The sequence below is a fragment of the Bactrocera dorsalis genome, chromosome 1 (assembly GCF_023373825.1).
Source record: "Bactrocera dorsalis isolate Fly_Bdor chromosome 1, ASM2337382v1, whole genome shotgun sequence".
In the NCBI taxonomy this organism is placed as follows: domain Eukaryota; kingdom Metazoa; phylum Arthropoda; class Insecta; order Diptera; family Tephritidae; genus Bactrocera; species Bactrocera dorsalis.
The window spans coordinates 70,429,583-70,447,364 of NC_064303.1; the positions used below are offsets into that span (position 1 = coordinate 70,429,583).

A 17,782-nucleotide genomic window follows, 5' to 3' on the forward strand; every position below is an offset into this window, starting at 1 on the left:
TTTTCCTTCATTCACCCAACATATTAATTTCGTTCCTTCAGCTGGGTTTATTTCGCATGTAAATATTTCAATTGACATTATATCATCCGTCAAAGAATTGTAGTTCACTAAAGAATCCTTGACTTAGGTTGGATAGCTCTTGTTCAATTAGGTACGTTGGTAGTTTGTCAGAGAACGTGAAGCCCAGTCGTGCTATAATTGTCTCAAAATTTAGAACTGTGTTAAATTATGATAATAGCGCATCTACGACACCGCGTGTTTTATTTATTAAGATAGTCCCACAGAACTTATAATGAAAATAGTTATTTATGTTCTTACGGTTGATTTGAATGTAATAGAATATTAGTTAGTCCACGACCAACATTATAAGTTAATATATGCAAAATATAATTTTAACCCCTTCCAAATCACAAGAGTGCAAAATGTTCTGTTACTCACGAACTTTTTCCTTCCTTGCCTATTCTGGTTTATGAAAGTTTCTTAACATCCACTCGACCATTAAACTCATAAACCTAAAACACTAGTGGTCCAATTTCTGTACTGCGTGAGTTCATCTTCGATAATCCTGCCAAACCCGAAAGTATTTTTCATAGTGTAATTGAAAAGTTCACATAACCTATGAAGACTTACCATCGCATCGCACCCAACACACCCTACTATAGATAATTCAAAACACGATACAAACCCAGGCACATTCACCACCCTGAAGAACAGAAAATTACTCAAATTATCATTCGCGAAAGACTTCAAGTGAACTAAATATTAAAACAGAAATTTTTGAATTACAGTCTGTCAAGTAAGAGCGTGGTCGCGTTTATTTATAAAAAAAAAATATTTTATTAAACTTTAAACTACCGGCGTCGATAATTGCCTGGCATCTCCGAGGCATGCTTTCTACTAATTTAACGCGTATTCTAGTGGCAAAGATCTCCAGATCCAACGAATTTCGTAAGATAACTGGCTTCAAAGTGTATGTGCATCTTCCACGGAGCTTCTGTTTAATACAATATATGTATGCCCACACATTTTCAATAGAGTTTGCATCAGGCGACTGCGACGGCCAATACAATGTAACGATGCCAGATTGAGTTTTCAACTGAGTACAGAGCTTGCTGCGGTGTTTAGGATCGTTGTCCTCCTACAGAATCCAATCTTCATTTTTTCTGATGAACCATCGTTTGGCAGATAGCAGTAAAGCTTTTTTGTAGATTTTTATAATTTTCTTGGCATTTAGGTTGTCAGTATAGAGGTGCTGAATCCCTGCTTTGAGAAGCAGCCCCAAAGATGCACCTTTATTCCATGTTTTACGGTCCGATGAACAAGCCTATTGGTGGAAGTTGACCAGGTTTGCGTACATTTTCAAAATCTCTATCAATATTCTCATGCGCCCAGGCGAGTTGCTTTGTCACAAGTTTTTCAGTCAACAGAAGCTTCTTCATTGTGTTGCATGAGTATGAAGAAGGGTTCGGATAGTTTCGTGGGGTATATCTAAACCTTTTGCCATTAATTTATCTTGTCCTTGCCGCAGTGTTAAAGCAGGATTCCACGAAAACAGATTCACTATCATTTTTTTTTTTTATCTTTTTTGTTCACTTTTCCTATCGAACCACGTTCTGGTAAATCATCGACATTTTGGGACCTTTCGGGTGGATGCAAAGGAACACAGCTTCGTAGAGCGACGCTTACTTAGCACTCATGGCGTTTAAATTGATTCTCTTTCAAAAGATCAACGACAACTGAACCTTTGTTGACAATGCATCAAAGGCAAACATTCCCTCTATCGGCTCGCGAAGGAATTAGAGCAAAATCTTTCATTAACTGTCGGTAAAGTCGACCACGCTCTTACTTGACAGACTGTATACTTGTTAATAAAATAAAAATTAAAGTTTAACGCAAATCAATGCTGCACAAGTTTGTAAAATAAAATTTATTTCAAAGAACTGCGACGCAGTCCTTAATTATAAGTTTTTCAAGAGCTTTAGGTTGGAAGAGTGAGTATACAGAAAAGACTAACTAATTCTATATTTCTTCCAAAAGATTGAATAATAGTAGTTAGTTTATTGCTCAAGTTCAATTTGAAAATTTAATATTCACAATTGCAGTTACAGAGCCTATTAAATATTATTGTATATTTCTGAAAAAAATCTAACTACAGTGGGCACTCTGATTTAATTCTGCTTTCGTATTAACTTTTTTACAGGTAAAAATTCTAACGAACACCGTTCTAGCTCCCGTTTTGAAAAACCATTTGATTACATTGAATATCTACGTAATAAAGAACACAACGAAAATAAAATATATCAGTGTCTAGAGAGTTTGCGGGTAGCTCTCACAAGCAATCCTATTTCATGGATTAAGGAGTTTGGAGAAGATGGCATAAATGAAGTAACTTTATTATTGAGACGCTGTTTAAAAGAACGTGGATTTGACCGAATTGAGTTGGAGTGCATTCGTTGCCTGAAAGCTGTAATGAATAATACATGGGGTTTAAATTTAGTATTAACACCTGAGCTGCACACAGTAGTATTATTATTAGCACAATATTTGAATCCTCGGAAACCACAAACAATGTGTGAAGCTGTAAAATTACTGGCATCATTTTGTCTTGTCCCTGAACGTAACGGATATGATAAGGTTCTTCGCGCAATAACTACTGCCGCCTCAAACAAATATAAAACAAGTGAACGGTTTAAACCTATAGTTGATGCATTATTTATGGAAGGAAAATGTGACCCTAGAAGAGATTTAGCTTGCCACAGTCTTATTTTCATTAATACGCTAACGAACACTCCCAGTGATTTAAACTTTCGTTTACATTTGCGCTGTGAAATAATGCGAATGGGACTTTATGAGAGATTTGATTTGTTTAAAGACATTGTTTCTAAAAGTAATAATGATGCTTTGAAGCAACATTTTAAAATTTTTAATGAAATAAGAGAAGATGATTTCGAAGAATTCACTCAAAGGTTTGAAAATGTTAGTTTTAACATGGACGATATGGCAGACTGTTTTGAAGTACTTAAAAATCTTGTAACAGATACCAGTTCGGAACCATACTTTTTATCAATACTGCAACATTTACTTTACATAAGGGATGATTTCTATTTTCGACCAGCATATTATCAATTGATTGAAGAATGTATACAACAAATAGTATTACACAAAGGCTATTGCGACCCAAATTTTGACAACCGTACATTTAATATTGATACATCATTAATATTAGATGATATCGTTGAAAAGGTAAAGGCTAAAGAAATAAGGCGTTTCGAAGAATTTGAAAAAAAAATAGAAGAATTGGAAATAGCCAAGCAAGAAGCTGAAGCGAAAGTGGCACATTTAGAAGAACAGATTAAATTAAGAACGACTAAAGAGACAGCAAAGTCCATTGACACTCTGTTACAGGTAAGTCGCATTATTTCTTACTACCTAATCTGGTACTCACTAAAACGTCAACATAGCTCAACATAGAAGTCTGTCTATTCTATTAATTTTTTTATAACTAGAATATGTTTGCTTGACACTCTTTAATGACTATTGAGTCGATGCATGTCAGATACGAACAAATTTCTATCCTTAACTCGAAGTCTCTTTAACTCGAAAATTGTTTTTGGATTATGGTCATTCGAGTTAGTAAAGTTCACCTGTATATATGTCTTATAAATAATTTTACGATTTTGAAAATCCTAAATAGGTCATGTGTTATCCTATTTAGAATGGACCCGAAATTCGGATATGGACTGTTACCTCGAGCAAACTTTACAGTTATTTAATCCTGGTATTATCAGTAGCGAAGCGAATGAAATTTTAGGCGACTCTCGCTATTTCGAATTGCGAGTAGCGAGCGCTTAGCAAATTCGCCGTGAAGTAGCGAAAATGAATATTTGGTATTGCCATTTTCGAATTTATGAAATTAGCTTTTCTTCAACTGTCAAAATTGGGCGAACCTATATTTAATTCGTGAGTGAAATTGAAAATGGAAAAAACGTTAGTATAATTTTAAAAATTTATTTATCGTATTTATTTATTAAAAATTTACTTATTTTCAGAATAAAAATAACCAGCCAGAAGCTATTTGAGGTCATGGTGAGGTTGATGGAAAAAAATCTTGACCTAGCCAGAGGAGTGGCCCCGTTTGGCTCTACAAAAAAAAAACAGGATGGAGTTGTGGCTGAATTAAATAATATCGGCGAAGGTAATAAACAATTTTAACTGAATATACATATGTACATATCTGTATTGATTTGTGTATTTCTTAGGTTTGGTTGGACTATAAGCTAAAATTAAAAAGGAAAATTGCAGATAATCGAAAGGAGATTGCAGCCATAGGTGAAGGACCTTACACCCAACGCAGCTTAACGCCTTTAGAACAGGCCGTGGACGAGTTGCTCAGCTTACAGCAGGCAGTGAATCTAAGCGGAACCGCATTTGAAATCACTTCGGCTTCACCAATAAATTTAGCAGCCTAAATAGGCGGGAGAAATTTTAAACGTCTGCTTTACTCGTACGTCTAGGCAGGCACCTATAAACAGAGAGAGGAGAGCGAATTTGAATTGGAGATATTACCAAACATTAACTCAGTGTGAAATGAAATCGCTAGGTATAAAAAAAAAATACCACTGTAGAAATAAGGAAGAAAATATTGAACAATGGCGACATTAAGAAGAAATCGAATTAAAATATCTTAAATACTTAAAATAAAACAAGGAATTTCCAGCAATTCAAAATTAATTTCAATTATTTTATTGTATGTACATATACATATATTTTAGGAATGCAACTACACTGTGACAGTGCATTCGCAATTTGTCTTCGTTGACGATCTGCTGCTGTCATTTTAGCACTCCAATAGTCCTTTCGACTACGTTCCTTGCCTTTGCATGTTTTTTATTAAAATTTGATTCCGCTGTTCCTGATAAAGCGTTTCGGAAAGACGTCCATAGATACTCGTGTAGTGTATAACCAGAATCACCTAAAATATATTTAATTTTAGTAATTATGTTTGTACATACACATATAAATTATAGTTACCTAAGTAAAACGAGTTGTGATCTCCTCTTTACTCCAAATATGTTTTTAATGTGCTATCATTCTACACAGATTCTCCATACTTTTCGTTTTAAATACAAGCATTTATTTTTGCACGAAGCCATAATCGAAACATCCGTTCCACCATTTCAAATGCCCGATCTTGTGAAACATTTCTTTCTTGTTATTTGTTTTTCTTTTTCCACTATGTCCGTTTTGACCCAGACAATGCAAAGAGTGGATTCCAAAATTGGGAGCATTTCCTTTAAAATCAACGAAACAATGGGCTGCGCAATACCTATTTGAAAATCATTTCCCACTGTTTGCTAATAGCTCTCATGAGTCAAAAACCAAAGGACACAACACATTTTTAACATCGGGGATATTGACGATGTTAGGCGAATCGAACATTTTTCTTTCATGCTGTTTAGCACTTACATAATTGCATCCTTGCTTATTCGGAAGATTATAAAAAACTTATGTAATATGTGTGTATGCACTTTTACACCAATAGATACTTACAATACTGAAGAAAGTTCCATGGGATTGGAGTAATTCCTGAAGCACCGTCACTGCCTAAGTAATTTGGTTGTTGTCCTTTCAACATAACCATCTTCAAAATATAAATCCACGTTGTTAATCATTTTATTGAATTTTTTAAACTAGCACCGTATAATTTGAAAACAAAGAATATTCAGTTTAAAGACGTTAAAAATGACAATTTCGGATAAATTCGTGTGACATTTCTCAATTATTTTAGTATGGCAATAAAAAAGTTAAGCGAATGTGTTCATTCGCCTGTCATAATATGAACATGTCGAAAACGTTCGACACGCCTAATGCTTTCGCTTCGCCAGTGACAATACCAGCATACATTTTTTTATCGCATCTAAAACTATGTGACTTAAAAAATGGTTACAAAAATGTCCAACTATGGATGATGTTTATTATATTTTATAGATTTATAGATCGTACATTTCAGTCGGTCTCATGTCTTTGATACATACGTAGAAAAAATCCGAATGCGTTTGTTGATGTAAACTAATTGTAAAGTTTCGAAATTTACAAACATTTTAAAGTTTGTTCATACACAATATATTACTATATTCAAGAACATTATTAATTTTTTTATCCTGCCCCTAAACTTGATTTAGACTTTCACATGATCGGTGATCTTTATATTACCAATTTCGTGATAATTAGGTAAGATATGTTTAGAATCCTTTAAATAAATTTCAAGCGTTTAGTTTTACAAAATTTGAAATTTGGAATTTTCGATATGATCTTCTCCCTTACACGACTAGTGTAGCTACAATTTATTTTCGGTTAAGAATGAATTTAGACCTTGCTTACAAGGTGCGTTCCAAAGTAAACAGGACTAGGGGACTCCAGCGTCCCCTGGTGGCGCCATGTATATGTCGATTAATGCGGTAGAATCTGCTATTTCTATCGATTGTCCAGTGAGCATTTCATGACATTTCATTGATTGGAAGTGAAGTTATTGCGCTTTAAGTATATTTGTGTTATCGGTGCAAAAATGAGCTGACAAAGAGCCAAAATTAAATTTTGTTTTAAAATTGGTTAAACTTTTATAGAAACGTTTCAATTGATGAAACAACTTTATGGATATGATTGCCTAATTAATATCAAAAGAATTTATTATTGAGCTAGGGCCATCCAATTTCACCCACAGGGTATATACGATATATCCTTTTTTGCATGACATAAGAAACCTGTGATATAAAAGTGGGAACTATTTTAAGCAAAAAAAATAAATAAAAATTATAAATAATCATTATTGTGGCTTTTTATTCTTTTTGCTCGAAAGAAAAGGTTTTATTTTTTTTGCTCAAAAATATTGATTATGTTTTATTTCAAAATTAATATTATGTAATTTTTAAATAAAACTTATAATGGTTACGGTCTCTAGTTCTACACCCTTACTGAAATTGTACCGTTCAAAACAATAAATAATAATATTTCATCATTTTGTGGATATATTTATTCTGCTCTTAGTAAAATAGATAGTCATTTCTTCCAGCTTTTATTTGTAGTTATAATTGACGTTAGCTTAAATTTATACATTTATTATTTAATTTGCTTATATAATTATATTCGTGCCTGTTAATATTATTTTTCTTTGTACACAGTTAAAAACAACACAACCAGATTGTAATATATCGAGAACTTCCACAATGATACCACCACCAACGCCACCACCCCCACCACCACCTCCTCCACCATCGTTCATAAAAGGTACACCACCTCCACCACCTCCACCAATGCCGAATTGCCCAGCTCCACCACCTCCTACAAATTTTGGACCTCCACCTCCACCGCCATCTAATTTCGGATTAATATCTGTGCCTGGAGCTAAACAGGGCCAACAATCCTCTTTTCTGGTTAATGAACTTCCAAATGGTTTGAAACCGAAGAAGAAATGGGAAGTAGGAAATCCAATGAAACGCATAAATTGGAAAGTTGTATCACCTCAAATAATGTCGGATAAATCTTTTTGGCTTAGTTGCGAAGAAGATCGTTTAGCATCGAAGCAATTTCTTTCGGAACTCTCTGAGAGATTTTCATCAAAACCAGTAAAGAAATATCAAAATGATGCGGTTGATAAAGCAAACACCCTAGTAAAGAAGAACATAAGCTTACGGGTACTTGATTCTAAATCAGCCCAAAATTTAGCCATATTGCTTGGGGGGCCATTAAAACACTTATCAAACGAGCAAATTAAAATTTGTATTTTGCGCTGTGATACCGATATATTATCTTCAAACATACTACAGAATTTAATTCAGTATTTGCCATCACCAGATCAATTAAAACAACTTCAAGATATAAAAGCAAAAGCAGAACCGCTGTCCCCAGTAGAACAATTTGCTGCCACTATTAGCGAAATAAAAAGACTACTGCCGCGTCTTCACCACCTTAATTTTAAATTAACCTACTCTGATGTCATTCAAGATATTAAGCCTGATATTGTAGCTGGAACAGCAGCTTGTGAAGAAGTTCGTAACAGTAAAAAATTTGCAAAAGTTTTAGAACTAATATTATTAATGGGAAACTATTTGAACTCAGGATCAAAAAGCGAAGCAGCCTATGGATTTGACATGTCATATCTTGCAAAACTTTGTAATACTAAAGATATTGATAACCGACATACTCTTTTGCATTATTTAGTAAAAGTAATAGAAAACGAGTTTACCGATATACTTGATTTTTATAACGATTTAACACATATTGATAAAGCTTCTCGAGTAAATTTAGACTCGATTCAGAGAGCTATGCGTCAAATGATTTCGTCTCTAAAGTCGCTGGAGACAGATTTAAAAAATAATAAAGTACCTCAATGCGATGATGATAAGTTTAATGACATAATGGGTGAATTCTCATACGACTGCCGTCAGCATGTTGATGTACTAGGTAAGTGATTAAACAGGTCGCTATATTAAAATGTATAATTTTTCTTATGATTCTTAAATTAAAAAATTTGAATTCTAAGACAAATTTTTATTAACAATGCTTCAGTGCCTTCTGCCTTTTTTCGTATTCTTGATTGCGAATCTTCATTTTTATTGTCATGAACAGAGATGGATGGATTACCTTTCGATGATTTCACTAAATCGTTGTGCCAAGCACTCGTGTTTGTGACAAGATAGACTCCCCGAAATACTTTCAACGATTTTTTAGTCTAGATTCCACGGGAAACACAACTTGTTGTTGATTTTTTTTGGTAAAAATCTCCAGACAAATGTGTCTAAATAATATTTCTTTCTCATTTATATAATATGTTTTTTTTATTTAGATTAAAGCAAGTACCATAAACCTATAACTTTGAAAAAATTATATTTTCGCTCTACGAAAGGGGTCCTAAGGGGAAAGGCTGCTTCAGAGACTTCAAAAAATCGATTTTGTTTCAGAACTTTTTTGGGAGGGAAAGAAATATTTTTTTAAAGTTAAATTTTTAGGGTTTATAGTTATATATTTAACCCATTTACAACCATTGTACTCGCTTGTGTACAGAAATTCAGTCAAGTTTAGGCATGTGGCGTAACTCAATGCTAAGTATTTGCACACAAATTTTTTATCATATGCGTAGTTTTATTCCTAGAAACAACAAAAAAAATACATTCGCTTCACGCGAATTCATAACGGCACTTTTTGTGGCGTCAATTTCATATTGTGTGATTTTGTGTCTTTAGTCATTATTTTGCTGTTGATGAGCTATTATCTCTCGGTTGTTAGTTTTAAAATTGTGTGTTGTGTGAGATAAGACTAAAGAGATCAATTTTACATAAAAAACCCATTTGAAAAACCTATTCTTATTTGAGGTATGTGCCTTTCAAAAGTTGTGTACCCGCTAAGGTACAATGGCAAAATGTGTAGGTGAAATAAAAAATTGTATCTTTTGGTTAGGATGGCTATTTCCACTTCGTGTTTTTATGGAAAGAGATATAAACAACTTTCACAGGCTTTAGCTGACATCGCTGATGATGATGAGGCAGATGATGTCGATATCGTTATGATTCCTCCTGATGTCGATGTCAATAATGTCGTAACTACGGGAACTAACTAATACGTAAAGCGTTGGTCAAAACTGGAACAAAAAAAGATAAGTATACCTCAGCCAAATTTACTTTCAAATTACAACCACGGTATGGACGGTGTTGATCTACATGATCAGGCCGTAAATGTATACAAAATTGGGATTCGAGGCAAAAAATGGTGGTGGCCGCTCTTTACTTCGATGATGTGCTCCACAATGGTAAACGCTTGGAAGCTGTACAAAGACGTGAATAATAGTACCAAAGATTTGCTTGAGTTTCAAGGGACATTACGCGATACTACCTATGACACTAGACATTGAAAAGATATTCTAAGCGCGCGTTAGCTCCAAGTGCTTCTACAGCTGGAGGAGCACATTTTCCAAAGACAATCCTCAAGCCTCTTAGATGCAGAGTCTGCCATAAACGAATCAGGTAGATTTGCAAGCTATGTGGTACTGCTTTGTGCGTGGAACGCGACTGTTTTAAAATAGCCCATTCATAAATATTTTATACACTTTTGACCATTGTACTCGCGTGGGTACAGTAAAATTTTCGTATATGCAATAAAAAAAAAAATTTTTTTGTTCATCTCTGCGATGGTATAAATCAATAAAAAACTGAAAATTTTAAATAAACTTATTTTTTGACTCCTTGGTTGTAAATGGGTTAAACATCATCCGAAAATTTTTTGGATACAAATTATTTGAAATTCTGGCTTTGGCAAGCAATTGCCTTAAGCATCTCGAATGTGCATTTGTCAGACGGCGGGCAGGATTCAGGTCACAATTTCTATTGGAAACAAAAAATTCAAAAAGATTCATATTTGTTAATAACGTATCTTCTAGTTAAACTAAGAAAATTCCAAAAAAAGTGGAAGATTTTAAAAATTTAAAAATTGTTAATTTTTTTTATCAAAGAAATTTTACTTTATGTTGTTTAAAAATATGTTCAAACTTGACGTTCTTAGTTTTTTTTAGTTTATGTAGAAGATAGTTTAATGCCAAAGATAATAAATTTTGCTCCAATTCCATACGACGTTTAGTTTTTTTCTATCCTGCCCGCCAATTAAGAAAAATCGGAAAAATTAAAAACCTAGAATTCGCGCGTCAGAGTTTTCTCTTTCTGCCCAAGCGCTTATACATATATCTGCTAGACGCTCGGTCGCTATTTCCCTTCTAGAGTCGATAATATTTCGAATTCCAATCTATAACTTTGGGGATACATTCGTAGATAATTTTTAAAAAGATCTAAGCAACAAAAAAAAAATCGATTTTTTGAAGCTTCTAGAGCAGGTGATATATTTTCGGGTATTACCAATTACCAAAGTTTTAGACAAGGCTTCCTTTCGTGCGACTTCTTCAATCTGCACTTGGAGAAAATAATTCGAGCTACAGAACTAAATCGAGCAGGTATAATCTTCTATAAGAGTGCAACTGCTGCCGATGATATTGATATTGATTCTCCAAACTGGATAAAGAAGGGAAGCAGATGGGTCTGGTGGTGAACGAGGGCAAGTCAAAATATCTCCTATCATCACACAAAGAGTATTCGCACTCGCGACTCCCACGTCACTGTTGACAATCTTAACTTCAAAGTTGTAGATAATTTCGTCTATCTGGAAATCAGCATTAACAGCATCAATGTCAGCCTCGAAATCTAACGAGGTGCTATTTTGGACTGAGTAGGCAATTCTCTCGTCGAACAAAAACAAAACTCTATAAGTCACTCATTATTCCCGTCCTGCTATATGGTGCAAAGGCAGAATTTTCGAGAGAAATGTTCTGCGAAAGATTTATGGTTTTTTGCGCGTTGGCCACAGCGAATATCGCATTCGATGGAACGATGAGCTGTATGCGATATACGACGACATTGACATAGTTCAGCGAATTAAAAGAGAGGTTACGCTGGCCAGGTAATGTTATCCGAATGGATGAAAACACTCCAGCTCTGAAAGTAATCGACGCAGTACGCCGGGGGAAGCAGAGGAAGAGGAGGAGCTCCATTCCGTTGGAAAGACCAAGTTGAGAAGGACCTGACTTCGCTTGGCATTTCCAATTGGCGTCATGTTGCCAAAAGAAGAAACGACTGTCGTGCTATAATCGCGTAAGCGGTGTCTATGCCAGTAAAGAAGGAGAAGAAGAAGCACTAAAAGATAAACATTATAGAAAAACTGGGAAGGAAACTTAAGGATGCAGGACTTGGTTCGAAGGCAGTTAAATATTTTAGGAATGTTCTAAATGAAATTCAGGGGTGTTGTGCAATCTGATAGTTGTCGGAACCTGAATTGAAACTGACCAAAAAAGTAGTAGGGTTCAGATATTATTGCTTTGATATTCGAAACAAAGTTTGTTTCGGTTTTGGATGTCACGGAAACCAATTTTATCGGTTTTGCTATCAGAAACAAAGTAAGAAGATAGTCGCTCACAGATTTGAAAGAGTTAAGAAATAAAATTATTTTATTATTTCGAATTAATTTATCTTTATTTCTATAAGAGAAAACAATAAGTATAAAACACGAAATGTCTTAATTATTCAGTTTTTAGAAAAAAATCCGCATATTTAAAGATATTAGATTTACAAAACCTGATTAACGTAATTTAAACCCCAAATGCGTATTTATTCAATCGATAATTGTTATCTCTTAAAATCTTTCTTTAATTCGGAACTCATTAAAAACTTTAATGGGATTGTTTCCAAATGTATTCATTTGCAAGTTTTGTCACATTAGTAAACAGCTGATTCTAATATTGGTTTTAAGTATGTTCGAAAAGACGAAAATCCAAACAGATTCTGTGACACCATTGGTTTGCAATTCTGTCTTGGATTCCACAACATTATTTATTTAATGTCTAAGGTATTTATATTAATTTAACCTATGTAATTCTAGTCGCTTTATTCACCACATTACTGTTGTGGAGAGGTACATACCGATATCTCTAAATACCAATTGTTACTGACCGATTACATAATTATAATCGAAAAATTTTCTCTTAATTTTATTGACATAAACTCAACCGGAGCGGCGGAAAGCGTTATGTCAAGGTATACAATTTTTTTTAATGTAATGGATAATGTATAGTTTGGGAAGAAGTCAAATTTTAAGAGATTTAGCTGTAAGTTTTAAGTTCAAAAAATTGGCAGACCTAATACCCGAAATAAAAAAAAAAATACGCAAGTCAAAAATAACTACATTGGCGATAAGGCACGGTTAAATTAATTGTAATTACTTTTCACATTATGCTAAGGCATGCTCGAGAGCATATTTCCAGGCAGTTTTATTAAGATAATTAACACCTTAAAATATTAGGCATAAAGCATATACAGTATACCTGTAATTTTCTAAGTTTGAATATTTTAGATTAAGTACTTATTATCATTATTTGTCATATACCTAGATTGCCTTTTATATTTCGGGGCTCCAAAACAAAAACAAATTTTAATCATTGAAAGTTGCTTTGTTCTGTTTAAAAAATATTCTCTATTGAGATCTATACTTTTATATGCGTTCGAACCAATTGTCGTAGTACTTTTGCCACTCATTGAGGTATCTCCAAAACATGCCTTATGACCTCTTAGTTTATTTTTAACGAACGAGAATAAAAATAGGACACACACACAGGTTCACACCTGTCACGATATCATAAACGTGTTTCGAAGCACCGCTATCGTGTTTTGCTAACATTCCTCTCGGTCGATCGGCACGATCTTTCTTTTGAGCGATTGACAAATGTGTGGGATCCAACTTGAACACATTTTTTTACAGTCAAATGTTCATGAAATATTGAATGTATGCTAGTCTTACAAATACCTATAGTTGTCACAATCACACCATAGGTCACATGACAATTCCAGAAAATCGTCTTAGAATGATCCACGGCCTCGAGTGAATTCACCTTATCATCGATAAACATTGGTTCTTGATGGACCATCTATGCAATCTTGATGAGGTCTAATCCACATAAAATTGTAACAAAAATGCGCGGGAAAGTGTTAGCGATATTTCCACATTTGTCGAGAAGAATATTTTAAGTTACTGTAAACAACACAAGACACTCTCGAATGTCAAAACGTTTTGAGTTGCATACTATCAAAAATTTCAAACTATACGATAAAATTGTGAGTTTCCTGATTGTGTTACTAAATACTGAAATATAAAATATTATGACTGTTGCGAAAGTGAAAATAAGCAGAGCGCACAATATCCACTCTTTTCTTTCGCAATAGGACGTTATGATGCTAATTACAACATGGCTTTTACCTGTTTTTATACAATGTCACTGTATAACACTCGGTTTGCTACCAACTTTTTCGATAGATTGAGTCAAATTAGTTTCTCCAGGTTTTGAAATAACTCTCCAAAATCGAAATATTTGCTTTCGATGTTCGAAATTCAGCGTATTACATACATCGTTATTAAATATAATACGTAATTTACTTTTATTTTAGAGCTATTTCGATTTAATACTTAATATCATGTAATCTACTGCCAATTTTGGAGCTAACTTCTAATTTCTAAGCCCTAACTAAATTAGGCAGAACTACAAGAAGCTTACAGCTAATTTTGATTTTGTTATGAGATTTTTAATCCTAAAAAACATGTTTTGTTTTACATTTACGACGACACTTTTGATGCTGATTCGTTGTAATTTATTATACTTTGTTACTTCTTACAATCGCATTCTAACAAGACAAAAATCTTTATATAAATCAATCTTCTGACCGTGTGTTTGCATTTGAACTGCTCCCAAACGGATGGACCGATTTTAATGAAATTATGTGTGTATGTTCAAGAAGATTCGAGAATGGTTTAGATTTACAATTTGGTCCACTGGAAAATGTTTTTTAAATTATTTTTTCATTTTTAATCAATTATTAATTTTAGAATGTTTGGCCGATAGATGGCGTTACCATCGCAGTATCCAATATTCAAACCTTAAATTGGCGTAAACGTGCATTAAAGAAAACGATGGCAAAGTAAAAGGCGACATCTGTGGATCAAGTTTTTATATTGTGGACAGAGTTGTTTGTTCTTAAGTAATAAGTTTCAAACTGATCTTTCCTGAAAAATAATAGAATTGCTAAATATTGGGAATGGTAGAATAGAACTGCAATCAAATTCACAATGGAATGAATTAAAACTGGCTCATTTATCATTCGATGAATAATATACTACGGGCATCTCAAAGGACTGATGCCATAACCTTGCCAGCCAATTTTTTTGTCTTTCCGCGCTTGAGAACCGTTTCTTAATATGCAGTCCACCAGGCTGACAATCGATTGGACTCGATTGATTTCACTGATGCACAGCCCAAATTCAATAGTATTTTTACCCGAAAAACCAATTCTCTCTTAACGCACGAAATGCTTTTTGATTCATTTTTGTTGCTTCATCAAAAATGCGATTATTCCTTAACTAATACTTATAATCTAACTAATAGAAATCATATAGATGGTATTAGTAGTACTATCTATGTATCAGCCACAGTAAAACGTAAGCGGGTCCTCTAGTATAAGTATATAACTGAAGAATTGTCCGAGGGAAATGGTATATAACGCCATGAATATTGTAAAAAGTCATCCTAATTTACTGAAGAAAAAATCCAAAAACTCCTCCGAGAGATTATGTCTGAAGTACATGAGCAATTTGGGTTTAACGTACCCAGTAAACTTGTACGAAAGCGTCATCATGCTCAGTTGTTTAGGGGAAAAAACCATTGCCGTCCAAAAGAGCACGGCTGAACTTTGCTAAACAACGTTTAGAAAAGGACTTCAAATTCTGAAGCTGAATTCGCATTGGATTCGATAATACAACAATTGTCCACCGAGAACACCAATAATGGACAAATTTTCATACCTCAATGTTCTTACAAATACTACGAAACCATTCGCGATCGCTGGCCATTGATCCAAAGCATGCAACTTAAAATGTGTAAAATACAAAAATACAACATGACCTAGCAGCGTAACCTCTGTTTTTGAATTCGGTGAACTATGCCAATGGCGTTGTATATCTCATACAGCTCATCGTTTCTTCGAATGCGGTATTCGCTGAGGCCAACGCGCAAAGGACCATAAATCTTTCGCAGAACCTTTCTCTCGAAATCTCTTAAGGCCGACTCATCAGATGTAGAGCATCTGATCGCGAGTGCGACAACTGTTTGTTTGATGACAGGAGATATTTCGTCATGCCCTCGTTCACCACCTGACCGATCTGCTTCGGTGGAGCAGAACTAGCGGTTGTTAAGGCCAATGATATCAATATCATCGGCATACGCCAGCAGTTGTACACTCTTATTTAAGATAGTGGCTTCTCTGTATTGTTCTGCAGCTCGAATTATTTTCTCCAGAAGTAGGTTGAAGAAGTCACAGGAAAGAGAGTTGGTTTGTCTGGATTGGGCAGAGCACACTTAAATTCCAATCGTTGGGCTTTCTTTCGTCCGACCATATTCTAGGAAGAAACTAATGCCCGCTCCTTATCAGTTCTTCACCGCCTTGTTTGAATAGCTCGGCCGGCAGTTCATAGGCCCCGCCGCTTTGTTGGTCTTTAGACGGGTAATTGCTATTCGAACTTCTTGGTCAGGTAATGAAACGTCTGCTCCATCGTCACCGATTGTGGAATCGGGTTCGCCTTCCCCTGACGTTATAAATTCACTGCCCTTCAGCAGGCTGGACAAGTGTTCCCTCCCTAATTTCACTATGCTCTGGGCATTAGTCACTAGGACACCACAAGAGTATCCGGTTTTGAAACTTTCTTTTTAGTCGCTGCATCTTTTCGTAGAATTTTCGAGCATTACCCCTGTCGGCTAGCTTGTCAAGCTCTTCATACTCACGCATTTCGACCTCTCTTTTTTTGTCTGTAAATGCGTTTCACTTTCCTCTTCAACTCTCGTTGTCTATCCCATCTTGCACGTGTTGTGATTGTAAAGTTGCGAGGTAGGCCGAAAGGGGCAGAAGGACGATTTGAGCAGAAAACCTTCCCTGTAGTTGTTGACGGGCGTGCTTGGATAAAGAGAGGCGGCCGCGTATCTTCACTACAACCAGATAGTCGATGTTAGGTTCACGGAGCGTACGCACATCAAAGACACTAGACACAACATGTTTTGTCCATCTATCCCAACATTATCGAACTGGTTTTGAATTTTAATTTTTAAGAATTTTTTAAAATCGAAGCCAATGACTTCTTCACCTGGTCTTTCCAACGGAGTGGAGGTCTTCCTGTGGAGTGTTTCCGTTCATTCGAACGCCAGTGTAGCCGCTGTCTTTTTATTCTATGAACTATGTTAATGTCGTCGTTTATATCATAAGCTCATCGTTCGATTGAATGTGCTATTTGCCGTGGCCAATGCGCAAAGCACAAGGATAAATTTTCCGCAGAACCTTTCTCTCGAAAACTCGTAACGTCGACTCATCAGATGTTGAGATTGACCATACCTCTGTACTATACGAGGTTTGACCATTAAGTAATGAGACTGATTTTATTGACACGCTTGTGTGACCTTGAAATTCCCTTTCTCTTTTTGCGGCATACCTCCCCTTTCCATTGATATATGTATCATCGCTCTAGCTTGTTTAGTTCGCCTGCTGCGTCAAGTTGAGTAGACGTGTGTTTGTAGTGCTCGTCACGAAAATGGAAAAACAAAATCAAGAGCATCGAATGACCGTCGCAGAAGACTGTTTGGAACAAGTGGAAAACGATCCCACGCGATATCGATCGAGTTATTACAGGCGATGGTAGCTGTTTTTTTCAATACGACCCGGAAACCAAACGCCAAAGCTCACAATGGTTGTCTCCGCGCGCCCTCCGCCCGAAAAAAAGCTCGCATGAGCAAGTCGAAGGTGATAACGACGATTATTCCATTTTTTAATAGCCATGGAATCGTCCACAAAGAATTCGTTCCACCGGGGAAAACTGTGAATCAAGTCTACTATTGCCAAGTACTCGAAAGATTGCGGAAACGAGTCAACAGGGTGCGCCCAGACATTGCTCGTAACTGGATCCTTCATCACGACAACGCGCCGTGCCACACCGCCCTCAGCGTGTCCCAGTATTTGGCCTCTAAAGGGATCGCCGTGTTGCAACAGCCGCCTTATTCGCCCGACATGTCAACAAAATTGGTGGTCAAAGGAACCCATTTTGAGTCCATTACGGACATCCAGGCGGCCGTGATGAGGGTACTCGTGGACATCTCAGTCAAAGC

At 35.4% G+C, this 17,782-nt stretch overlaps 1 protein-coding gene across 3 annotated transcripts in view; it reads left to right on the forward strand.

Annotated features, from left to right (window-relative positions):
• LOC105227509 (protein diaphanous) overlaps positions 1–17,782 on the forward strand; it is a 130,722-nt gene that overhangs the window by 106,950 nt on the left and 5,990 nt on the right. For all 3 annotated transcript variants that reach the window (XM_049462405.1, XM_049462406.1, XM_049462407.1), the window contains 2 exons: positions 2,201–3,405; positions 7,179–8,460. In XM_049462405.1, the coding sequence (XP_049318362.1) occupies positions 2,201–3,405; positions 7,179–8,460 (2,487 nt within the window). The remainder of the gene's footprint in view (positions 1–2,200; positions 3,406–7,178; positions 8,461–17,782) is intronic.